Below are 27,541 nucleotides of genomic sequence, written 5' to 3' on the forward strand. Positions count from 1 at the left end.
CCCACGATATACCTTAACTCTGAATGGAGAGCAGATAGGTCATCATTAAAGCAAATCAGAAGCATTTTAAACTGAGTACAAGAATTAGAATCATCAGGCCAAGACAGAAAATTGGTAAAATTGTCCATATCAGCGGTCTAGAAAGATATTTCATTTGTTTTGGATATCAGATCAGAATTGTCCATGTTTCAGATGACATAAATTCATGAAGGGCATAAATAAGGTCCTTTTCCCGGGGAGACAATACTGGAATGAAAGGGTTTAACGTGGGATAGGAGAGATTTAAGAGGGTCCCAAGGGGCAAGCTCTTCTCCGAGAAGGTGGCCCGTATCTGGAATAAGGAAGAAACTTTAGAAGAGGATATGATTTCAACATTCAAAATAACAGTAAAGCGTTGACTAGAGTTCCCACTTGTGTTGTCTGCTTATTCAGTGCGAATGTGTGCTTATTCGGTGTGTGATTAAGAAGGATAAAGGCCAAATGCAGGTAAATGGAACTAGCCTCGAGTGCCAACTTGGTTGGCATGACTGAGTTAAGCCAAAGAATGGTAGAGTTATGACTCTATGATTGTTGACCTGCCCCATTTTTCTGTCTGTTTCCCACAATCCTTAATGTCTGGTTCAAAAGCTTATTTATTTATCTCAGACTACAATATACTAAATAACTCAGCAATCACAGAGAATTACAAAGATTCACTGCATTCTCAGAGAAGCAATTTTCTTTCTCTCAATCAAATGGTTGCCCACTCCCACTCCTGATATTATCCCCCAAGATACATCGACCAGAGAAAACATCTTGAAAAATTTATTCCAGAGGTGGCCTAACCAACATTTTGTAAATATGTGTCCCAATCTCCCTGCATTTGTACCTATGTCTCAGCTAATGAAGGCAAACCTCACGCAGAGGGCCATGAATATTTGCCGTTCCATTATTTAAAAGGCATTAGAACCGCTGCCAGGATAGGAGAGGAACAGAGGGATACAGGCCAAATGTGAGCAATGGGAGTAGAGTATTTAAACTTTGCAATCAGCATATATGAGAGCCCATTTCTGCATTGTTAGGAATGCTCTGGTGTAAGTGGAAGTTCCTACCATGTTAGTTGTTCATTTCCAGTTTCAGACAGGTACATTTGTGTCAATCAAAGATATTCATGGAAATTGAGAAAATAGTAGATGATGGGGTTAGGTTACAGATCACCAATGGAATGGTAGGGCTGGTCATGGTCTAGCAAAGCCATTGACCATAAGTTGTCTAACCTGTGGAATATTTCTAATAGCTTAAGTTTTATTACACTGTGGCAACATCTGTTAATAACAGACTATAAAGTTAAATATGAGCACTACCCCATTTTTATCTTTGTCCAGTGAGCGCATCAAACACTATATTTGGGGGAAGGATACAACTTTTGATTCTGTTTATGTACTGGATGCAACAATGCAATCCAACTTTGCTAGAATTGCAAAATGTAACTGTTTGTTATCGCACCGAATAAGCAGACAACACAAGTGGGAACTCTAGTCAACGCTTTACTGTTAAACTCAAACAACACTATGTACATCGTGAGTTTCTTGTATTGGCGTTTGCTACCAGCCATGCTCCAATTTTAATTGCTGCGCCTCGCACATGGGCAGTAGTGCTGTGGCGAGCACGGTGGATACAACACAATTGCAGCGGGTACAGAGCAGCCGATAGGAGCGGTTGTCTACGTTAATCTTAAAATCTCTGTCCCCATTCTTATGACACTAATGCGGTGTTAACAAACTTCTTGAACTGTTCCAAGCAACTCAGAATGTTGGACAAACCTTAAGATGCAAATCAACACAAGCATGACTCTGAGAATTAAAGTCAGCTTTCTCTCCAAAACCGTGTCTCAGCATTCTTCAGGTTCCCTCTGATGAAAATCTGCTACATATGACAATCTGCTGCTCGACTTTGCATCATGGAACACAAGAGTACAAGAAATAGGAACAGATGTAGGCCAGTACACCCCTCAAGCCTGCCCTGTCATTCAGTATGATCATGGCCTCTCCTGTGTCAGTTTCCCAATTTAAAAAAAAATCTTTTTTCCCTTTAAATACCTCCAGTGAGCTAGCCTCCATAACCTTCCGTCACCCTTCAGGGTAGAGAATTCCAGAGATTCGTCACTCTCTGTGAATAGAATTCAAGTTCACTTATCATCCAATTTGTACAAGTAACACTGTGCAATTCAAATGCAAACAGGGATATGTTACATATACAGAGTATGTATTATTGTTAGAGTCATGAAGAGTTTATTTTCTGTGTATCTCCATTTGAAATGGCCCACCTGCCTTCTTGGAATTATATCTGCCTATTGATTCCTTCTGCCAAAGTGCATGAGCTCACCCTTCCCAAAAGCCGAAAATCTGGACTGACCCAATCCCTGAGCAGTTTGGACTTCTACTGTAACATTCATTCTCAGCCTTTAGTACTTTCAAAACCTGATTCTTTTGCATGTGAGCAAAACTAGTCATGATTCAGACCAATGGAGGTGAAAATCTTGTTCACAGTGAATTTTAGGTGTTTCCGAAATGCTGAGATCATTTGAGCAATGGTAAGGTACACAAAATTCTCACAGCATAAAATCTATCATTCCTTTCCCAATTCCTTACTCAGAAACATGCACAAAATATGTTCATGGAATTTTTGTCTTTGCAATATCTATTTTTGAGTCTTGCATTGATGCATTTTCAGCCTGAATTTCTTAGGCGATTTGGTAAACAAAACTCTGGTCCAGGGCCACATCAGGCAAAGTGATTGCGTTCAAGAAGCACCTTAAAGGAACATAGAGATATGGAGAAGTTCAAAGAGGGAACCTTGGAACTGGGGTGGAGAGAGAGATGAAAACACGACTGCCAATTGGGGAGGAATTACATGATAATTAAGAGGCTAGAATAGTAGGACCGCTGAAATCTGAGTGGATTGTAGGGGACAAGATTGAGAAATTACTTTATTTGAAAAACCTGTTTCTTCATGAAAATCTATTCAGTTCAAGCATCCTGTCTAATAAATCCTCTTCTTCCATGAAAACCCAATCTTCTCTACTAAAGCCTTGTTAGAAAGGATATCTGCCATCATCTGACCTATGTATGACACTAGACTCATCATGTGGCTTACTTTTAACTGTCTTGTTTGTTCCTAGACAATAAATACCGGCTTTGCTAAGTGACGTTCATAAACCGTGAATGGAAAATCATCAATAAGGCTGAATTAATCTTCATTTCAACCCCGAGTGACAGTTTTCAATGGTCATTTTTAATGAACGGAAGGATTGCAGAATGGAATTTATCTTAAACTAACTCAAACATAAAGATGTATGGTTTTTTTTTAAATGCTACAATCATAGAATCATAAAAATGTACATAGGTAAGGAGGACATTACAATACGATACAATACGATCCCTTTATTGTCACTTAAGACCAGACTGTAGTAAAACAGTACACAGTAATAAATGAAATTACATTCCTCCAAACTGTAATGCTACCTACACATCATGAGATTACACAAAAACAATCTAGACAATACAAGATACGCCATTCCTACACCAGACAAAACAAAAGAGAAAAACTACACGAGTCTGGACCACACCTAGTCAGAGCTACATAGTGAATAAAAATTCACAGTTCAAAAAATACAACAAAAGATGAGAAAAAAAATAGACTTAGATTTTAAAAAGTCTAGTAGTTTGAAGGACTGCCACACAGTTCACATGTCCATATTGGTCCACAAGCTTTGGCACAGTAGCGACAGGGAGATCCAACGTCTTCCTCGCTGACCCCACCATCCATCTCAGGGCCCCGCTCTCCAAGGCAGCACAGCCTCCAGAACTTCCAGGCCAGGCAGCCGACATGGCTGCTCCAGGCTTCCCAACACTTCCACTGCAGAAGATACAGATCTTCAGATGTTCCCAGCCAGGCGTATGACGCAGCCCGCTCCGGCACACCTCCACAAAGCAGGTCACAGCGTCTCCTCCTCGGCCATTGGTAGCAAGCAACGTCGAAGTCTGGAGGCCTAGTCCCCACAACAGAGACCTGGTCACCACAGCAGACCAGGCTGTGCAGTCCCTCAGCTTTCTTCCATAGGTCTGTACCTTACTTCGCAGTTCACACATTTCCACAGCTCCACATCTCCACAGTGCTCTACCGACCAATGTTCATCAATTAAAAATAATTGCAGGGCACCTTATTTAACCTCTATGGTAGCAACAGGTTTGGAGAAGCGCCGCCATCATCCGAACCGGATTATTGTGTCAACACCGGCCAAAAATAATCTTGAGCTTTATTCCACTTCTCAGTCCTTGCAGCTCTTTCTGATCACCAGTGTAGTTTTAAAATATTGTTGGGATTTCTGCGTTTCAGACAATCATTTCCACATACCTGCTGCTTATTAAGTGAAATTATTTTTACTCGACTCCTCTCTGTCTAGCTACCAGTTAGCTTAGATCTATCTTCCTAGCTTGGTGGCTTCTTTGCTGCAAGATACTTCATAGATACTTTGATTGTAAACCATATGGTGATAAAAAGAATCAGCAAATGGAAATCTTGGTCTTTCTCAGTGCAATAACTAGTGACAATGCCAGGCTATTGCAACATCGCCTAGAGAAGAGACTCCCAGTATTTTGTTTCCTATTATAAAATGTATAGCTTGCTTCTGACACATGACTAATTTCTTAAAGTGCTGGTGGGTTTTGCCTTGCAGTGCAGAGCAAGAAGGCAAGTCTGCTGCTTCTATCAGCCCACTGAAATATTAACGCTGTTTCTCTCTCCAAGGATACTGCCTGGCCTGCTGAACATTGTTTCAATTTCAGGGACAACCTGGAGTCCTTTTACAGATCTATCAAAGCAAAGTAACTGTGTGCAAAGAAACAGAGTTAATGTTTCAGGCCAGTGCACTGTAAGGAAGGTTCAGTAGCCTGAAACAGTGACTCCGCTACGAACTCTACAAGACGTTGCATAGGCTGCTGAGTATCTCCAGTATTTTCTGTTTGTCTTTAAGTTGAAAGAAGGACCAGTAACTGAAAGTAATAGACTTGATTTTCTGGGCATTCGAGTGTTAGCGTTTATTTTCTTGAGGTCATCTAGTCCTTTATGATGGCTGGGAGCTGATGCAGGACAATATCTCACTTCAGTTTTGCCCTCAAGCCCAGCTATCTTGATAACATAGGCAGAATCCCACCTCCTTCCCAAATGTCAGCCATTTAAAAATCACTGGATGTGTTCCAACCTGCTCTATTTTCTCTCCCTCCCTCCGATACAGGAGCTCTGCCGCCAGCGGATGGCCATCAAGACATCGGAGCGTCCAGAGACGGCTCACGCCTCTCGCATCAACAGCGTCTCCTCCCAGTTCAGCGATGGCCCACAGCCGAGCCCTTCCGCTCACAGCAGCACATCCTCCTGGTGTGAGGAGCCAGTCCAGTCCAACATGGACATATCCACGGGGCACATGATACTGGTAATCTTTCATCTTCGCTGTAATTCCTCTCATATCACTCATTGGTACTGGTGGGCGAAGCGTAGTCGCTTCCTGTTTTGAACCTAATACAAGCAAATTAGGTTGTCTGTTCACTCCTCACTACGACTTCTAATGCCCACGCTGGTTTTAATTGAATAGTTGTAAAATGCAGTGGGACTCCTGAAATGAAATGCAAAGTTCATTCCTTTCCTGTTTCAGTGTAATTGGAGATTGCATTCACCGAGCAACTGCTCAAAAACAAAATCTGTACTTCACATTATGATATAAAGCTAGTGAACATTTGTTCTGGACTGTCAGTAAATAATACTTTTTTTTAAATTTTCTTTTTGGCTTGTGGGCATTGATGGTAAAGCTCGCATTTATTCTACAACCCTAATTGACTCATAGAGACATGGGTCCTTTAGTCCAAGATGTCCATGCCAACCATCTTGTTTACCTGAACTAGACCCACGGGCCAGTGTCTTGCACTTGGGAAGGCAGTGGCGAACTGTCCTACTCACCACTACCTTTACAATCCCTCTGGTGAAGGTGCTCCCAGGATTTTGTTGGGTGGCAGTTTCAAGACTTGGATCCGACAATAGCGAAGAAACGGAGATATATTTCCAAGATTGGATGGTTTTGAGGGGTAAATGCTGGTGGGGGTGTTCCCATGTACTGGCCGCAATCGTCTACACGATGGGAGAGATTGTAGGTTTGGAAGGTGCTGTCACCGTAGCTGCAGCTGGGAGTCCCTGGAGCCACAGTGTGCCTGTGGGTGGAGGAATAAATGTTTAAGGAGTGATTGGGATGCAAGTCAAACAGACAACTCAGTACAGAATAATGTTAAGCATCATGGGTATTGTCATTTATCCACTTGGTAATGTATGTCTGAAATAGACAGTAAGCTGTCAAGGAATTTAAAGGCACAGAAGAAATAAATTCTATTATGCGAGTGACAGCTTTCTGAAAGGCCAACCTAATTAATCCTATTCATGATCAATCTAATTCCCTTTTTCCTTTGCGTACATTTATCCAATTTCCCTTTGCGAATTACTATTGAATTCTCTCTCCACTTTCCAACAGAACTTACCCAGTCACTGCATTAAAAAAAATTCCTCATCTCTCAGAGGCTTTTTTGCCACAAACCTTCCTTTTCTCTTGTTCTATCAAAACCAATCATATTGATCCATGTTCTCTAATTTGACATCAATTATGATGTCAAGATTGGGCACACTGGCTGTTTCCAACTTCTCAACAGAAATACAACCAGAATTCTGTAAGCATTGATCTTTGTGGTTCCCTCACAGTAAAACAAGGGTTACCTCACACAGCAAGTTCAGAACCATGCATGAATTAAAGGGTCCTCACTGCAACATTTGTTTTGTCGACACTGACTCTCAACTTTGTTTCTCATTTACTGCTCTTTCAGGGAAGGGCAGCACTCACAGAGACTAATTAATACACAAAAGAGCTGGAGAAACTCAGCAGATCCCGCATCATCCATAGGAGGCAAAGATATATAACCAGCGTTTCGGGCCTGAGCCCTTCATCAAAGTATGACGAGGGGCTCAGGCATTTCTCCAGCACTTTTGTGAATGGATGACACTCACAGCGAGCAGACTTTCATCTTTCACTCACAGAGACCACTTTGACTCCAGGCTGGTCATGACATGCGCCTACTCTGTAGCTTGATGTGGAATGCCACCTCACTGCACCACTGAACCCTTGTCCCTGTGTGACTACCACAGAGAGAGCAGGTGCACTGCAAGTACAGGTGACCTTCTTCCCAGCAGACAGCTTCTAAATGAGGTGTCAGTTTCTCCAAGTTTGAATGTTTTAGTTGGCTCCCAAAATTTTTTTATGTGACATTAACCCATGATTGCCACCTCCTTTAGCAAGTGTGTCCCAAATTTGCAAATTTTTGGTGACATTTGGCTCAGTATTAAGATGAAATGTATTTCTTTCATGCATTAAAATGGGTGAAATCTAATTTCATTTTGCATCCATCTTCCCACTTGCTTTGTCTCCTGTTATTGCAGTAATGGCCAATTTGGTTTTTAAGTCATTTGGTTCATCAAGGCAGCTCATTAGTTATATCTTGCTAACCTGGAAATGTCCCATTTATCCTTACTCACTTGTGAGTTAATCAATCCTCTATTATAATTCCTCCAATTATACATGCTTCTTCCTTGCATTGTAACCTTTTAAATGGCAGCTTCACAACGCCAATTGGAAATCCAATGCACTTACTTACTGGCTCCTTTATATACACCTTGCTTATAACATCTTCAAATCACTGTATTTCAGTCATCAAATGGGATTTCTTTTTCATAAAACCACTTTGCATTTGTTCTAAGTATCCTGCTATGCATACTTTATAATATATTTTTTTTTTAATTTGGACATACAGCCTAGTAACGGGCCATTTCAGCCCACGAGTCCATGCTGCCCGATTTAGACCCAACTGACTTACACCCCTGGTATGCTTCCAATGGTGGGAGGAGACCGGAGGCGCCAGGGAAAACCCAAACAGACACAGGGAGAACATACCGACTTCTTCCAGACAGCATGGGATTCGAACCCCAGTCCTGATCACTGGCGTTGTAAAGGTGTTGCGCTAACGGTTTTCAGTATTTTCCCAACCACAAAGATAAAATTAAATTTAATCACCATCAGTCCACTTTAATTGCCCTAAAAAATAAATTGGTTATATTCTGCAGCTATTTTGCTATACGTCCATTTTTATTCTTTCCATTCTCTTTTGAAGGATGAACATCAATAGGTATAAAATAGATAATATTTCCATAAAAACATCAATGAGGTTGAATAAATAGACTGCAACACATAAAAGTGCTGGAGAAACTCAGCAGGACATGTAGTGTACATAGGAAGCAAAGGGATGTACCCAACATTTCGGGCCTGGCCCTTCGTTAAGACTCGAAACATTGGTTATATCCCTTTGCTTCCTATACATGCTGGTAAGTTCCTCCAGCTCTTTTGTTTATTGCACTACAACCACAGCATCTGCAGACTTTCCTGTTTAGCGGAATAAATAGACTGTTCCTTTTGAATTCTGTTGTAAACTGGTTTCTGGCTGAGATGATCACTCTAAACTTTACTTCTGGCTATTGGTGTAGCCATTGACGTGGAATAGGCTGAAGTAATCTAACTATTTTTCCAAATATACACTACCCCGGCTGTCTGTAAGCAACTTGTACGTTTTCCTCGTGACTGCAAGGGCTTCCTTCAGGCGCTCTGGTTTTCTCCAACCTTTCAAAACATTTGGGGGTTGTACGTTAATTGGGGTTTTGGGGCAGCATGGGCCAGAAGGGACTGTTATATCTAATTTTGTTTTAAATAAATGCAGGACTTAGTGTTAAAGATCTAATTCCTTGTTTGTGATAAGTTGGCTGGAGAACAAAATGAGGGGTTGAGGGACCAAGGTCCCAGATCACTTTCATTTTGCTTCATGACAGTATTGTTGAAAATATATTGATGATCATGTTCCTTCGAGTATTTTGGAATCCATGATGATACAATGCATGTTGAGATTTCACTTGTTGCTGTGCCTTTTTCTGATTATCAAGAGTTTTATAAGTCAGCCTTGAATTTTTTTGGCTGATATTTTGAGAATAGAGTGAAAGAAGTTTATTTTTTGAAAATTTTATTTGTAATTTTAAACTTGCACTTTACAATCTTTATAGGGAGTCAATCCACCCCTTTTACAGAACATTTCATATCGTGTCTGTAGCGTCTGCTATGGCAGCACTACGGAATGAAAAGACATCCACATGGTGTGAAGGTGAACCAGTAACTGACTTGATTATTTTAATTCCTCACCCTGCACATTAGGGAACACCCACTTCCAGTGTCGTGTGCACCAGCTTCCGGAAGTGACGTCAGCGCAACGTGGCGTCACTCCCTGGATAGTGATGTGCCACCGGGAAGTGGGGAGTTCCCCTGGGCAACACCTGGCATCAACCATGGGCTTCTCCTCGGGAGTGAAGGGGGTCCCACGCCATCTTGTGTCAGCCAACTGGGGTGGCGATTTGGCCCGTCTAATCACGCGGTCACTCAGCCCGCTACAAATCTTCACTTTTTTTTCTTCCTCCCCTCCCATCCTTCATCCTCCTTCCCACCCGAACTTTAACAGCCAAATATATATCAATTGTCCACTGTTTCCTTTTGAGAAAGGCATTGGGAAGGTTAATCACACTTGCGTCTCAAGGTATTGTAAGTATGACTGCCACACCTTAACGAACGTGTCGCATCTCCCTCTTAAATTACAAGCAATTTTCTCTAGGGGAACACAGCTCCGCATCTCTGTGTTCCATCGTACTGTGCTTAGTTGGGAGTCAGGTTTCAAGTTAACCGTTATGTATTTTCTGGCCACCGCCAACACAACTTTCACAAATTGAATTTGGAGTTTGGACAGCCTTGGACTAGCATCCATAATATCACCCAACAGGAACAGTGCTGGATCCTGTGGATATTCCACCCTGTAATATTTTCCAAAATGCCCCCTAACTCTACCCAAAAAGATCTCACCTTGGCGCATAGCCAGGTTGAGTGCACAAAAGTTCCTGTCTCTATGCTGCATCTAAAACACGATTCAGAGATTTCTGATTTTACCTTCTGTAATTTCTGCTGGGTAAGATTCAGCTGGTGCAAGAAATTGTATTGCACCAGCCTATATCTGGGATTAATGGCCGCCTTCATGCTGTCCCAACCTAGGTCGGACCAGCATCGTTCATGAATTGTTGTTCCTAAGTCTGATGCCCATCTTTGCCTCGATTATGGAGCCCTGGTTTCAGGCCTTCATTTTGGAACAGGAGATACATAACAGAGATGAATTTAGGTGTGATCCCCTTTCGAATTAGAGCCTCCATGTCACTACACAGCGGCAGGACCATATATGGGTCTAATTTATCCCTCAAAAAAAAATCTTAATTGAAGATAGCAGAAGGTGGTCCTATTTGATAAATCAAATTTATTTTTTAATTGCTTAAATGACATGAGCTTCCCCTTCTCATAAGAGTCATTGATACGCCTGATCCCTTTCTGGCACCAGATGTCCATGATCTTGTTACCCATGGTCATAGGAATTAATTTATTTTAGGTTAGGGGTGTTTTGGGAGACAACCCTACTTTTGACCCAATAATCTGGTTTATCTTTTGAGTAGTTTCTTTATTTCATTGCATTAGGCTTTTTTTAAGTCTCCATAAGATTTAAATTGAAATCAGTAATAATATCACATACACATTCAAAGTCATGTTAACATTTAAAAATTACCATCAGTTACCAGGTCATTGTTGACTTGCCACTGATCAGTGCATTGCAAGGCTATTGTGATTGATCGGTAATCCATGTAGATTTGTTGAAATCCACATGCGACACCATTAAAACAAAATGAATGAAAGTGTAAATTTGGCATGGTTGATTATTCCCAGCATCAAGGAACGTGGATTTGTTTTTCAAAATATGGTTAATACCCCCCAAATATTCTAACTCTTTGAGTAGGTTGCTACCAGACCTAAACTGATATTTTATTGTTTTCTCATTTTTATTTTTTATATATTTACAGTTAGTAAAGTCATTGAAAAGGTGATTCTGAATTTGGAATAATTTCTGATGAAGGATTATTCTTTTGTCCAAGTGTTTACGTCAGGATAGATTTTGACTTTTTTCGGGTTTGAAATGTGAAGGCAAGAGCATTTGCAAGAATCCTATGGGAATATTAGAACATAGAATTACACAGGAACAGGCCCTTTGGCCCGACTGTTTAAACTAAACATGATTCCCATATTAAAGTAAAACTTTCCTGCTTCCACAGGATACATATTCACCCTGACCTCCAAATTCACTTGGTCCATCTCAGGCAACACTCTTTCCTTTCTTGATCTCTGTCTCCATCTCGGGAGACAAACTCTCGACAGATATTTTCTACAACTCCCACAGTTACCTCGACTACACCTTTTCACTGCCTGTCTCCAGTAAGGATTCTATTCCTTTGCTGCATCTGCTCTCAGGATGAGGTCTTCCATTCCAGAATATCTAAGATTGTCCTCCTTCAAAAAAAAACGTGGCTTCCCCTCCACTCTAATCAACTCAGCCCTTACCCATATTTCTTATATTTCCCACACATCTGCCACACAACAGAAGGACTGGATTCCCCTGTCTGCACCTACCACCCCACCACCCTCCACATACAACACATTATCTTCCGCAATTTCCATCACCTACATCATGATCCCACCGCCAGACACATCATCTCCTCCCCTTCCTTTCCATTTTCCACAGGGACCACTCCTTCCAGGACTCCCTCATCCACTCATTCCTTCCCCCTCAAAACCTATCCTGTGACTGCAAGAAGTACTGCCCTTGCATCCAAACTTCCTCCCTCACCACTATTCAGGGCGCCAAATAGTACTTCCAAGTGAAGCAACACTTCACTTGTGAATCTGCAGGGGTCATCTACTGCATTCAGTGCTCCTGTTGTGCCCTCCTGCAAATCGGAGAGACTGGTCGCAGACTGGGAGATTGTTTTGTTGAACAGCTTTGCTCTGTCCTCTGTAATAACAGGGACCGCCCAGTGGTCAACCATTTTAATTCCACATGCCATTCCCAAACCGATGTGGCCTCATGCACTGCCAAACCAAGGTTACTGCAAATTGGAAGAACAATACCTTATATTCCATCTGGCACCCTCCTGAGGATAGTTTGCATTAAATCCCTCCCATGAGTCCCTCTCTCTCCTTATCCCTCTGTCTCCTTTCCTCCAACTCCCCACCCCTTCCCTTCCCTCTCTATTGAGAGAGCTCTCCCCTCCCCATCACTTCTCAATGTTTTTCTCCTACTTCCCACCTGTATCAACAAATGACCTCAACCTCTTAGCCTGTGTTCCTCCCCCCGCACTCCCTTCCTCTACTCCTCTCCTCTTTCCCTCCCTCCCCCACTTTTTTTATTTAGGTGTCTGCCTGCTTTTTGTTCATTCCCAACTATTTTGGGCTCAGGCCCAAAATATTGGGGGTAAAACATAGGATTCTGTTGACACCGTGGTTAAGTGGAAAAAACACACAACTACTGGAGAAACTGAGCAGGTCAAACAGTGCCTTTATATAGTAAAGGTGAAGGTACATCACCAACGTTTTGAGCTGGATGAAGGGCTCCAGCCCGAAACATTGGTGATGTATCTTCACCTTTGCTATATAAAGGCACTGTTTGACCTGCTGAGTTTCTCCAGCACTTGTGTGATTTTTCAGGCCCAAAATATTAGTTACCTATTACTTCCTTTAGATGATACCTGATCTGCTGAGTTTCTCCAACACTTTTGCAGTCCGTTCCAGACATGTACCACATTCAATTTAAAAAAAACTAGCCCTGCATTATCTCACTTTCTCACCTTAAATGCAAGTCCTCCAGTATGTGACATTTTTGCCCTGGGGAAAAGATTCTGTCTACTCTGTCAAAGCCTTTCATAATTTTATAAACCTATCAGATCACCCCTTAGTCTCTGATGCTCCAGAAATTACAGCACAAATTTGTCCAACCTCTCCTTGTAGCTCATACCTGGTAATCTAGTCAACTTCCTGATAAATCTCTTCTCATCCCATTCTAAAGCCTCCACATCCTTCCTGTAGTGGAAATGCACTCATTATACTCAGTGCCCCAACCAATGAAGCCAAGCATGCCATATGCCTTCTTTGACACTCTACTTGTGTGGTTACTTTCAAGGATCTGTGGACCTGAACCCCCAGATCCCTCTGCTTTCAAGAGCCCTTCCATTAGCTGCCAACATGTCACAACTCACTATTTCTCATCTCATATCTGTGACTAATCAATCTGCTTTTTGAATTATTTGATAACCCTCTATGCCAGTGGCTTTCAAACTGCCCCCCTAAACTCACATTCCGCCTGCTCACATTCCACCTTATGCAATCCCTATGCCATATGTGCTCTGTGATTGGTAAGGGATTACTTAAGGTGGTCTGTGAGTAGAAAGGGAAGGTTGAGAATACTGCTCTAGACCCAATTGTTACTGAAATATTTTGCTTGAGAAAAATTGTCATTGACCCATTTCCTTTGGAGTTATGAAACTGTTCACATAATGAATCAATCGGGTATGATTAAAACAGTCGTTTTCAAACTTTTTCCTTCCACTCACATACTACCTTATGCAATCCCTTACTAATCACAGAGCACCTATGGCCTAGGGATTGCATAAGGTGGAATGTGATTTTAGTGGGGCAGTTTGAAAACCACTGCTCTATATTATCCACAACTTCACCAATTTTTGTGAATCTGCAAACGTACTAATCTCCCCACGTACTTTCATCCAAGCTATTTAAATGTATTAGGGGCCGCAGTACCAATCCTTGTGGAACACCAGCCAGCCAGAGTTACACTCTTTCACTATACCCTCTGTCATCTATGGGCTAGCTAATTCTGAATCCAAAGGTCAATTCACTGTGGATTACTACTGGATCTGCCACGCATGAAAGACCTTGCCGTCTGCCTTACTGAAGTATCATGTAGACAGAATCCACTACCCTACTCTCATCAACCACCTTGGTCTCCTTCTCAAAAAACTCAAGTAAGATATGACCTTCCCTCCTGATTACCCCCCATCTGAACCACGCCTTTCCAAATATGCATAAATCCACTTCCTAAGTATCCTTTACAATAGTTTCTCTACCACTGATGTGAGACTCACTGGCCTACCTGCATTATCTCCATTTCCCAACTTGAACAAATATATAATTTTATCTATGTGATGACTGGCAGCAATAGAAATTCACCAAGACAATGGTATCTTCAAACAATTATTCTTATTAATTATTATTAATAATATAAAATCTTACTTAACTCTAAATTATGTGCAAATGTGTAGATGGTGTGCACCGATTACCCAAATCATTACAGCTTAAGCACAATTCTGAGAAGTCAAATTCAAAGTTCAGTCTTAGGAATCTTGTGTTGAAACTTAGAATCTTTAAACTGATGTTCAGAAGTAATTATGTAGTTGAGACACCAAGTCATCAGACTTCTCAAAACTCACAAAATCTTGTAGTGTTGATTTTAGAGAAGTGTTCCTTCATATGAATGACTTGTCACAGCTCCCCTGTTCGTTGTGTAAGGGTTACGAGACTTGAGACCTCCATGATGCTTTCAGAGACCCAGGCAAAGGTTTTAGATCAAGTAATCATCAAAATGTTCATGATCCAGAAATAAGGATGATCTTGCTTTCTTTTCACAAGTGACCATTGCAATGCCCACAGCAAATCGTTGTTTTCCCCTGCCAAAGAAAATGCAACAGCAGTGCCCATCTCACAGAAAGTCACTGCATTCTGTCTTCAAATCCATCTGGCTGATGATACTCAAGGCTGTTTTTCAAGTGCCATCAATCACATGACTTGCTTGAGCAATTCAAGATTTTTAGGTTTCCTTTTCCCAAAAGCACGACTTATCTAGCAAAGAAGCCTTCCATTTAAACAGGTGTCTTTCTAGCAAGCAGTCCATTATTTCAGGCTTTCAATGGAACAAAAACCTAGTTTTATGACAGTGCATTCGTGTCTGCTCAGAAATTTGTGATCTGTGTCTTTTCCTGTCCAGCCCCCAAAGTAACTTTGCTAAAAGAAATATAAAAATACAGATAATAAAATAACACAAGCCTATAACTTTCTACTTTCCAGTTCTCTGGAACTCCTGGTAGTAAAGATGCAAGATATTTATCAAGGCCCCAGCATTCTCTTCACTTGCTTCTTTCAATAGCCATAGATATATCCCATCAGGCCCCAGATGCATCCATCCTAATACTTGAAAAGATCCAGCAATTGACGTCTTTGATCACTAACTTCTTTCTTGATCTCAAAATGCCCTAACACCTTAGCATTCTCTTCACCTTGCTCCCTATCACCAACCTCCATGACCTTCTCATTGGTGATAACCAATGCAAAGTACTCATCATGTATATTTAGTTTAGTTTAGTTTATTTATTTATCTAGCACATTTAAAGCAACTCACATTGACCAGATCAAAAAGACATCACAACTATTTAAAGTACAGAATAAAACAAATACAAGAGGTTAGAACACAAGGTAACAATCAGGTCCATGAGCAGGACTCATAACGCTAGAAAATAAAAGTACATCTTCAATCTGGATATAAAAGAGTTGATGGAAGGGGCCAATTTGGTAGGAGGAGGAATGTTGTTTGACAGTTTGGGGCTGCAGTAGCAAAGGTGCAATCTCCTCTGAGTTTACAATTTGAGCACAGAAGAGCCAAGCACATTTGCTTTGAATCCAAGGATAAGTTTCTTCCTTAGTTGTAAGAGAATGGTCCTATCCTCTCCCTAATCATCCTCTTTGATGCAAGCATATCATGCCTTGAGATTATTTAATCCTCCTCACAAAGGACATCCCCTGGCCCCTTTTGGCCTTCCTTTAGTCTTTATATATTCCTTCAGGACCTTATCTCAATTTAGCTTCCTAAACCTTACATATGTTTAGTTTTTCTTTTTGACTAGAATCATGATCTTGCTCATCATCCAATGTACTCTTACCTTGCCATCTTTGTCCTTCCTTCTTGCTGGAACATGCTGGTCCTGGGCTCTAATTAGCTGGTCGTTGAACATCTTCCTCATGTCAGTTATGGACTTGCTCAATAACAGTTGCTCCCAATAACCCTTCCTCCCCCAGCTCTTGCCTAGTTGTCATAATGTGCCCTCTCCAAGTTTAGCATTTTCCCAGACATTCATAACTATCAAGAAGCATAAGGAATTGTGATCACTATTCCCAAAATGCTCTCCCACTGAAACTCCGATCATCTGATCAGGCACAATTCCCAGTACAAAGTCTGGTATAGCCCCTTCTCTGATTGGACTATCTATGTGCTTCTTCAAGAAACCCTCCTGTGCATAGATCACAAATTCTACACCACCTAAGGTGTTGGAACTATTTTCATGTGTTGGAGCTATTTTGTGACACAGCAAGACTGTTGAATCATTAAGTACTAAAAATTAGGACATCGTTTTACAGCTGTACAAGATGTTGGTAAGACTGCACATAACTATTCTGTGCCTTTCTGGTTGCTATGCTATAGGAACGATGTGATTAAATTCAACGGGGCTGAGAAAAGATTCACAATTATGTTGCCGGGACTGGAACCTTGCGTTATAAGCAGGCTGGGACTGTTTTCCCTGGAGTAGAAGAGGCTGAGGTTTTCATCGAGGTTCATAAAATCATGAAAGATGTAGATAAGCTAGATAGGTGGTCACAATCTATTTGTCAGGGTAAACTGGAGAGCATAGGTTTAGAGTGAAACAGTGGGGACCTTAGGTGCATGTTTTTCATACACCAAGGGTGGGGATATATGAATCAAATTGTAAGAGGAAGTTTTGGAAGCAGGTCTAATTACAACATTTGAAAGAAACTTTGTCAAGTCAAGTTTATTGTCATCTGATTGTACAGGTACAACCAGACAAAACAGTGTTCTCTGGTCCTCGGTGCAAAACCAGACATAACATACATACAGACAAACAATACACACACAGGACAAGTATTCCATCTGTACAAATAAAGAAATAAGTATTGTTTTGTACGTATGATTGTTTTGGATGGTTAGTGTGAGCTGTTCATTTGGTTGTTCAGCATTCTCTCTGCCCGAGGGAAGAGGCTGTTCCTCAGCCTGGTGGTACTGACACTGATACGCCTGTATCTCTTCCCCAATGGGAGCTGTTGAAAGATGCTGTGTGCAGGGTGGAAGTGGCCCGAATGATTTTATGCATCTTCTTCAGACAAATGATCCCAGTAGATTGTGTAGATGCTGGGGAGGGAGACTCCATTGATCCACTTTGCCACTCTTATGGTCCTGTGGATTGACCTCCGATCTATTTCTCTGTAGCCACCATATCACACTGTGATGCAGCTGGCCAGGATCTTCTCAATAGAGCTCCTGTAGAAGGTTGACATGATTTTGGCTGGTAGCCTTACCCGCTTCAGCCTTCTCAGGAAGTACATTCGCTGTTGTGCCTTCCTGACAAGTGAGAAGATGTTGAATGTCCACGATAGATTATTAGTTCAGTGAACTCCAAGTAACTTGGTGCTCTCCACTCTCTTGACTATAGAGTTGTTGATGAGTAGTGGAGGTCCTCCTGAAGTCCATTATCATCTCCTTCATCTTGTCCACATTGAGACTCAAGTTGTTAATTTTGCACCATTTCATGAGATTTGCCACCTCTTCTCTTCAGTTCTGACTCATCGTTGTTGCTGACGAGGCCAACTACTGTTGTGTCATCTGCAAATTTGATGACATTGATGGAGCTGGATCTGATAATGCAGTCATGGATCAGTAGCATGAACAGGAGTGGGCTGAGCACACAACCCTGAGGTGTGCCAATGCTCAGCGTGACGGTGCTTGACCTTCAGTTACTGACCTGGACGGACTGTGGTCTGCAGTCCAGGATCAGTTACAGGGATGCGTGTTGAGTCGCAGCGAAGACAGCTTCTTCACCAGCCTCTGTCCTGAAGGCAGCATCACAAGCTCTGAAAAGGGCCCGGACCTCTGTATCAAACCATGGTTTCTAGTTATCCCTGGTTGTGAAGCATTTGACCTTGGTGACATCCTCAATGCACTTGCTGATGTAGCCAGTCACTAAGCTCGTGTACTCCTTTATGCTTACATGACCATTGTAAATGGCCACCTCCCTGAAACTGCTCCAGTCTATGGTTTCAAAGCAGTCTTGCAGCGCTGCTGTGGACCCTCCCTGGCCATGTCCTGATCTCTCTGTGAACTGAACTAGTTTGCTTTGCCAGCGGTCTGTACAAGAGATTAACAGGATGGATATATAACCTGAGTCACAGTGGGGGCGAGATGCAGCCTTGTACGCACCAGCGTCATTGGTGTACATCCGATCCAGGGTGTTCTCTGATGGTAAAGTTCACATACCGTTGACACCGTGGTGAGCCCATTTTCAGGATGGCGTGATTGAAGTTACCAGCAACAATCATGGTACTGACAGAGTGGGAAGTCTGAGCACAAATGGCACCATAAAGCTCTTTCATTGCTTTGCCCTCATTAGCCGAAGGTGGAATATAGACTATGGCAATCAGCAGGACTGATAATTCCCTGTGCAGGTAGAAAGGCCTGCATTTCACCAGGAGATACTGTATCTCTACTGAGCAGAAGGTCTTCATAACAGAGAGGTGTGCACCAGTTTTCATTGTTGTAAATTTACAGTCCTCCTCCTTGAGTCTTACCAGAAGCAACAGCGTCATCCAGCTGTATTGCTGAGTCTGGAATGGTGTACTGGAGCCACGTTTCTGTCATCACCAGAGCACAGCAGCCCTGCAGTTCTCTCTGGTTGAGATGCAGCCTCAGGTAATCCATTTCCATTTGGAATGTAAGATGGTCAGGAGCGCAGGTCTGAAGGGGTCTAACCCCGATGCCGGCCCCTTTTCCATGCTTCTACCTTCTCCAGCAGTGCTTCCAATGTCCTCCCACGTGTCTCCCATGGTCTGCTCCATGGTTTACACCAGCCTGCATTCCCTGCTTCAGTAGGATTAAAATGCACAAATCCGCTAACTTGAATGTATTGTATTTTGATGAGTACAACCTAGCAGGTAGGGGATTTCACGGTTGTGAGGATCCAAAGTGACCGCTGCAGCCTCTTGTGAAGTCATCTTAGAAAGATAGTCAAGTACATGAAGAGGAAAGGTTTGAATCCATATAGGCAAAATGCAAATGGTTGAGAACAGCTTAGGTAGACACTTTAGTCGGCCTGGTCAAGATGTGTTTAAGGACCTGTTTTCATTAGGTATTACATTATAATACTTTGAATTATGAAGGCTAAACTATTGGGGATGGTTCAAGAGGAGGTAGCTAAATTTTTGAATGATCAGGTAGTTCAGGGCTGTAGGAACCTGGAACAGAATAGATGAGACCTGACTTCAAACTCCCTAAAGATGTCACCGGTCATGCAATATTGAATATTCATCTCCAGGGTGATTTTGGTTTGAAACGGGACAGTTTTTCATGGAACACCAGCTTTTAATAACCATATCTCTTTCAAATAAATGCTATTTGACAGGCCAACACGCACACTGTGTTCTCTGTTCGGCTTCTCTCCAGCATTCTGTAGCCTTGCTGCTTACGCTCCCCTTAGTTCACACTCAACATTGAGCCTTCCTTGCATTCTTCATTCTTCATTGATTTTGACATGACTTCCAAGGTGCTTTATCTGCACCTAACATTTCTCTTGATAAGACTATGTGGTGATGGGCAACAATGATCAGAACCACACAGATAGCCAAGCAGGATGTTCAAAAGGTTTCATGTTTCTTGTTTTTATGCACCTAGAATGTACAGATTCTCCTGCTCACAGTTGAATTCCCGTAGAGACCATTATTTTTAAATTTAGACCTACAGCATGGTGACATGCCCTTCCAGCCCACATGCCCAAGCTGCCCAATTACACCTAATTGACTTACAAGCCCCGTACATTTTGAAGGGTGGGGGAAAACCAGAGCACCCTGAAGAAACGTACAAGCTCCTTACCAACAGCGCCAGATTTGAACCCGGGTCACTGGCATTGTGCTATCCGCTATGCTAACCACGTTGCCCATACAGTTCAGGATTTACCGATGCTGCACTTACTTGTGCTCGGACTAATATGCCCATGGAGGTCAAGGTCACAGTTGGTCTTAACTTCCCAGCCACAGGTTCAGGCAGATGGTGATGAATGATGCTCAAAGTTGCTTTAAAAAGAGCCACCCTAGTCACGAACCCCAGGGGATAAGACTTGATCATTTTCTTCAGCCCACTGAGGACAAAGCAAACCTAGGATTTCCTACCATTGCAGCCCTCTGCAAAGTGCTGGGACTCCCATATATAAAGGGCATGTGTTCTGCAGGTTCTCACTGGCCTATCCAAGACCCGCTGTGCCCTTGGAGCACTTCCCCTCACTTCTTTCTTCATTAGAGTGCCCAATCTTTAAATAGCAGTTGGATGAGTGCCGCTTATAACATGTTTATCTCACTTCAAGAGGCTGTCTCTCAAAGCTGCATTTGACAGCTGCAATGCAATTGATCAGAGGTTTGGTTATAGTGATAGAGTGGAATTCAAGGTCTGTTCACTGGCAAGCAAAAGCATAAAAAGTGGTATCCCTCCCAGTCTGCACCAGGCCTCCATGACTTCGTAAAATCTTTCAATAAGTTAAGCAATTGAAACTGTATTATGTGTGCATTTTATTGGAGGCAGAATAGATATGAGTCATTTATTGTCATGTACATAAACACACAAAATTTGTTCATTTTTGTTTGCCATAAAGACTCAAAGAGGATTCGCCCCAGCAATAAGAGAAAGAGAAGCAATAGAGAGTCCCTTCAGAAACACCGAGAGGCTGTGGATCTGCCTCCAGCGCTCCTGTAACCTCTTGTCCCTTCCAGAAGTGAGCATGAGCTCCTGATTCTGAAACTCTGAATCGATCAGGAAATTGTCCATGACAGAGGCCCTTCTAGAGCCCTGCTCATTATCTGCACCCTCACAAATTCCAGTCCTGATACCAGGTTTCCACAAACCTTGAAGAAAGGCTCAGGCCCGAAATGTCAGTGAGATATCTTTATCTTCTATAGGTGCTGTGCGAGACCTGCTGAGTTCCTCCAGAATTTTTACTTTCGATTTTACTTACCATTAGTGATAATTACTAAGGTTGGTGGTGTGGTGGACAGCGAGGAAAGTTTTCAAAGTTTGCAGTAAGAAGAGTGGGCTGAAAGATGGCGATGGAGTTTAATACTGAGAAGTGTGAGGAGCTACATTTTGGTTGGACTAATTAGCAAAGGTAATACACGTTAAAGGGTAAACAATTGAGGAGTCCAGTAAAACAACAGGATTTAGGAATTCTGGTACATAATTCCCAGAAAGTGGGGTCATTTGTAGATAGGGTGGAGAAGAAAGCTTTCAGTATTTTGGATTTCATAAATCAGAGAAATAAGTACAGGAATTGAGAAGTTGTTAAATACGGCATTGATAATGCCAAATATGGAATATTGTGTGCAGTTTTGGTTGCCAAGTTATAGGAAGGACATCAACGAAATGGAGAGAGCACAGAGAAGATTTACAAGAATGTTGCCAGGGTTTGATAAACAGGCTAGGACTTTACTCCCTGGAGTGTAGAAGACTGAGGGGTGATTTGACAGAGGTATTTAAAATTATGAGGGGGAAAGATAGAGTAAATGTGGATAGGCTTTTTTCCACTGAGAGTGGGGGAAATTCAAACAAGAGGACGTGGATCGAGATTGAAGGGGGAAAGTAGTGGGGAAACGTGAGGGGGGGGGATTTCTTCACTAAGAGGGTGGTGGGAGTGTGGAATGAGTGTCCAGCCAAAGTGGTAGATGCGGGCTTGATTTTAATATTTAAGGAAAAGTTGGATAGGTATATGGATGAGAAAGGTATGGAAAGTTATGGGATGGGTGTGGGTCATTGAGATTAGGTGGGAGAAGGTGTTTTGCATGGACTAGAAGGGCCAAACTGGCCTGTCTCTGTGCTGTAATTGTTATATGGTTATATGGTTTATGAGCCTGTCTCCAGCAGCCCACAGTCTGGTTTGAGTCCAGGAACCACAGGAAAAAGGTTGCAGAAGGACAGAAACAGACCAAGTGACTGAATAAAACTGTTTCAAGATTTCTAGATCTATTTTACGGCCATATAAAAAAAAATTCCTTTAGTCTACCGTAAGGAAGACAAAGATTTGCTTTCAGCAGAAATTGCCCAGTGCCCCACATAGTTAGAGAGAGAGGGAGAAGTAGAAGAGAGTCCCCCAGAGTCACTGAATGACCATGGATTTGCTTCCTGCACACTTGCAGCCTCCGCAGCCACACAGTCTTCAGTCCATACCATCGACAACCCGAACTCCAGATCTAAACATCTGACGTAATCAGGAAGCCTCCAACATTCTCAGCATTCTCTTCCATCCCAGTTCTGATGCCTGATACCCCTTCAGCCAGTCTCAAGCCACTCTCCAACAGTCTGCAGCCTGGTGTGAGTCCCTTAACTCCAGTTGCAGGCAGCCAACAGTTGGCATGGGTTCCTCACCTCGGGTCCTCAACAGCCCCATCGCCTGCGTGTCCTTCCACCTCAGAGCCTCTCACTGGTTTGCTGCCGTGCTCACTACCCTGCGAGTAATCTCCTCTACCTCCCCTTCTCAAACAGGGTGATCTTCCCGTTTTTTTTGATGCCCTGGGTCAGTCCTCTGCTTCACCAGAGTCTGCAACCCCTTGTGGCTGCTGACAATCATAGGCGCTGCCATCTCAGGCCCAGATTCTGGGGATGCAAGATTTTGAAATAAACTGCAGGTCGAGCAGTATCTGTAGGGAATAGGGATAGTTGATAGCAAGAGAATCAAATCTGAATCATAAATTAAATTGCTGACATGATGACACTAGCCGCTTTCAGGTGCTCGGACACAGATAATGCGCTGGTAGTCATGGCTGGGGGAGTGCAGCTGGGTCGTTCAGGTGGCCGCGGAGAAGACACCTTTCTGTCACCACGACCAAGCAAACGCCAGCTCCCTTGGACTGTGGCCTTAGTCCCACAGCTGCCTTCAGGTGTAACGGGGCATTCCCTGAGCTGGAGAATGTACCTACAGGAGGAGGGTTAAGTAAGTGTTCCCTCCTGGCCGGGTTCTCCACTTTCAGGTGGCCACCCAACAGCTGCATTGGGGTAGAATAGGCGGCTTTGCAGTCAGGTATTCTGGCCACCTGATAACGGCTACTGATTTCTGTCATATCTGAGGCCACATTCCTCAGTGTATGCATGAATCCAGAAAATTCATTCACGTGTCTTATTTGAAAAATGACAGAGACACAATGGTTTGTAGTGAAAGGACCTAAATATCCTAGAACGCTATGGAGAAATGTAATTTAATGCACATGCCACATTTCCTCTTCACTTTACTCCTGAAGAGAGATTTATAACCCATATGTGACATTGTTACAGCACATTTTCCAGGAAATTCAAGGCTAAGTGTGCCTTGTTTTCATTGCACAAAAAGAGGAAATATTTTCTTGTGCAGTAATAAATGATTTCATTTGCACCTGTATTGTCATTTGAATAATGTTAAAATAGAAAAGGCTTGCATATTAAATTATAAGGTTGAGTTATCCCTTTCTGACTCATATGAATTGGAAATGGAAGAAAATATTGAGATTTTACATTCCTGACAACACCTAATAAGAACATAGAACTTAACAAAATAGAACAATATAAATAAAGAATGATTTTCTGAGGCACGCCAGCTGTCAACTGATTTGCGTGACTTGTAAGTAATATTTGTGAATTTCAGGAATATTTTTCAGAACATTTCCTTTCCAATGTGGCATCCAGATTCTTAGCTGAAATCAGTATACGGAGAGAAAGCAATACTGGATTCCTATTAGGAAATGAGAAAAGGCAGGCAACGGAGTATGTAAGGGAATTAATGCCATTAATTTCAAGATAATTATAGAAAAGGATAGATCTGGTCATTGGGTTGATATTCTGAATCGTAGAAAGTCCAATTTTGGCGATGTCAGAAAGGGAGCTGGCAAGTATGGATTGGGACAGGTTGTTTTCTGGCAAAGGTGTCCTTGGAAAGTGGGAGGTCTTCAAATGTGATTCTTTGAGAGCACAGAGTTTGTATGTTCCTGTCAGAATTAAAGTTTAGGGAACCTTGGTTTTCAAGAGAGATTGAGGCCCTGGTTAAGAAGAAGGTATGCGATGGGTTCAGGCAGCAAGGAACAATTGAAGATTATAATAAATGCGAGAAAACATTTAAGAAGGAAATAGGGAGGGCAAAAAGAAGATATGAGGTAACTCTGTAGTCAAGGTGAGGGAAAATTTTAAGGGCTTCGATTGATATCTTAAGAGGAAAAGGACAGCAAATGACAAAATTAGTCCATTGAAGATTAGAGTAACCATCTATGCATGGATAATTATATGGTAAATTGGATCAACAATTTTCCAGATGTCATAAAGATTTGTGGTGTTGTGGTCATCAAGGAAGGCTTTCAAATCTTGAAGCAGGATCTGGAACAGCTGGAAAATGGGCTACAAAATGGCAGATGGAATTTTATGCATTCAAGTGTGAAATATTGCACTTTGGGACGACTTACATGGTTAATGGTAGGGCACTGTGGAGTGCGGTAGAACAGAGGGATCTGGAAATACAGATTCATAATTCTTGGAAGGGGCATCATAGGTAGACAAGGTTGTAAAGAGAGCTTTTGACAATCTTTAAAGAATTGTGCTTTAAAGCACAATGTATTGAGTACAGGATTTGGATATTATGGTGATGTTTTATAGGACATTGGTGAGGCCAAATTTGTGGTACAGGTACTCCCGACATACAACCTATGTGACTTAAGTCCATACGCACATACGAACGAAATTTTTAAAAAATAAACAATATAAAAATTTACATGGATTATGTTGTACTTGACAAACTATAACAGGGATACAGGACATGTAAGAGCCAAAATGTGCATACTTACTTTGTTAGTCAGCATCCCGGGGTCCATAGGCTTGGCGCAGCCATCTTGATTCCTGTGCACATGGGTGAGTCTTCGGTTGGTGCATGCTCAGTGGGCTTGCATATTGGAGTTCAGCTGGCGCATGCACAAAATTTGATGGCACAAATTCAATATCGTTAGGGCAGTTAACTCTCGCACATGCACCAACTGAACTCCAATATGTGAACTCACCACACATGACCAAGCGAAGACCCGCGCATGTGCTCAGGAATCAAGATGGCTGGGTCTAGTCTACAGACCCCAGGCTGCTAACTAACAAGATAAGCATGGACCAGAATTTGGAAAGATTCTCCAAGGTTAATCGACAAATTCAGGGCTTTAAGTTGTTATCCAATTTTCAGTGAAGAAAATATTTGATTATAAAGTTTGCTTTAAGACTTTGGTACTCCACATGCGCGGGCAAAATTCTGACTTATTTCGAGGTACGACCGACCCTTCAGTCCCAATTATGGTCATAAGTTGGGGAATACCTGTATTGTATGCAGTTTTGATCACCTACCTACAGAAAAGATAACAATAAGATTGAAAGAGTGCAGAGAAAATGTACAAGGATGTCCGGGACATGAGGAGCTGAGTTACTGTTGAATTGATTAAGAATTTATTCCCTAGCAACGGAGAATAAGAGGAGATTTAATAGAGGTATATAAAATTATAAAGGTTATAGAAAGGGGAAATGGAAGCAGGCTTTTTCCATGAGATTGGGTGAGACAGGAATGAGAGGACTTGGCTTAAGAATAAAAGGTGAAATATTTAAAGGGAACATCTGGAAGAATTTCTTCACTCAGAGGCTGGTGAGAGCATGGAACGAGCTGCCAGTGGAAATGATGAATCCGACTTTGATTTCTGAATTTGAGAGAAATTTGCCTGGGTACATGTATGGGCGAGATATGGAGAGCTATAGTCTGGGTGCAGGTGAATGGGACTAAGCAGAATAAATAGTTTGGCATGGACTGAAGGGGCCAAAGGGCCTGCTTCTGCACTGTAGTGTTCTACGGTTCTTAGCATCTATTTATCCAGTGCAGTGAGGTTGTCTGATTCACACTATTTTTTCCCCCATACTTGGCATACTTTTGGATACATGGTAGATTCTCATGAGGTTGATAACAGACTTCAGGAAGAAGCAGACGAGGGAATTCAAAATAAAATCAAAACACTGCCATGCTGGAAATTTGAAACTACACAGGTCAGGCAACATCTGTGGATAGAGAATAGGAATGATAACATTTGGATGAATGATGATCATTAGAAATGTCACTGTTCGTAGGTTAATTGGGTATAAATTGGGAAGCATGGGCTCATGGGCCGAAATGGCCTGTTAAATTTAAATTTAATAATTTTACATTTTTAATTTAAATTCAATTTAACTACATTTGGAGATATTTGGGCAGGTAATTAAGTAGACAAGGCATAGAAAGATATGTACATGGAATGGACAAATAGGATAAGTGTAGGCAGGGACCTGGTCCAAGAAGCCAATTTGTGTGACTTCATGACCTATCCTTAGTTAATAGTGTTCTTCAATTTTCTTATTACTCCCTCCATATTTACTTTTCACTCTCTCCTCCATCTTACTTGCTGCTGCCCCCTCAGTGCTCTCTTCAGCTTCCCATTCATTGCTTCCACTTCCTATCCTTCCTCTGTTAACTCTTTGTTGTTTCATAATTTCATCCCAGAGCCCATTGTTTTCAATCCTAATTTTTTTTTTCTGTTGTCTTTGGAGGTGCTGTTTCACATGTTAGTCCTTTCCTTGTTAATATGTTCTTCTTGCTATTGCTTTATAATAATGCATTTTTTTACAGTTTGATCCATTTATACCAGGGGTGGGTAACCTTTTAATTTTTAATTTAGACATACTGCACACGGGTACGTTTCGGGGGTGTAGGTGAAATGGGTGGCACGGACTCATGGGCTGAAATGGCCTGAGACTGTGCTGTATGTCTAAATTAAAAATTTAAAGGTTGCCCACCCCTGATCTATACCAATAGCAGCTTTAAATTGTTGCCGTAAAATTGTTCAAGATTGGCATAAATTCACTTTGAACTTGCCAATTTTGAAGTCATCTTTTCAGGTGCAGGTCCAAGGTGCAGGCGAGTTGATGATATCTGTGATTTACTGAATGGGACAGCAGTATTATAAAGCCACTAGTAAGCTTTTGTAGACTCACTTACGTAAATAAAGCTAATCAAAGATTCCAAAGGGTACACTCAGTTATTAAAGGTACTTTTATAGCTACATACATTACCCTGATTCCCCTTTAAAAAGTAGAAAACCCATAGAAACTCCCTTAATTCCATTTATGAAGCAAGGGGGAGCAACTTATTCCATATGCCCACTTCTATTTGGAGAATATGGGGCACTTCTTGTTTTACATTATTGCGTTGTCCTGCTTCTCTCTCAAAGAGAAACATTGTACACCCATCACCAACATACTGTTGCTGCTTGCATTGGCAAACAATAGAATGGACTTAACAAAAGAACATCCCCATTGATGGCTAAAATTCTCAGTAA

The 27,541-nt window shown here is 41.9% G+C and overlaps 1 protein-coding gene across 1 annotated transcript in view; it reads left to right on the plus strand.

Annotated features, from left to right (window-relative positions):
* The window catches only part of ptprn2 (protein tyrosine phosphatase receptor type N2), a 1,138,884-nt gene that overhangs the window by 1,021,871 nt on the left and 89,472 nt on the right, over window positions 1-27,541 (plus strand). Inside the window, exon 14 of the mRNA XM_069914734.1 lies at window positions 5,276-5,470. Coding sequence (XP_069770835.1) covers window positions 5,276-5,470 — 195 coding nt within the window. The remainder of the gene's footprint in view (window positions 1-5,275; window positions 5,471-27,541) is intronic.

The sequence above is a fragment of the Narcine bancroftii genome, chromosome 1 (genome assembly GCF_036971445.1).
Source record: "Narcine bancroftii isolate sNarBan1 chromosome 1, sNarBan1.hap1, whole genome shotgun sequence".
Taxonomy (NCBI): domain Eukaryota; kingdom Metazoa; phylum Chordata; class Chondrichthyes; order Torpediniformes; family Narcinidae; genus Narcine; species Narcine bancroftii.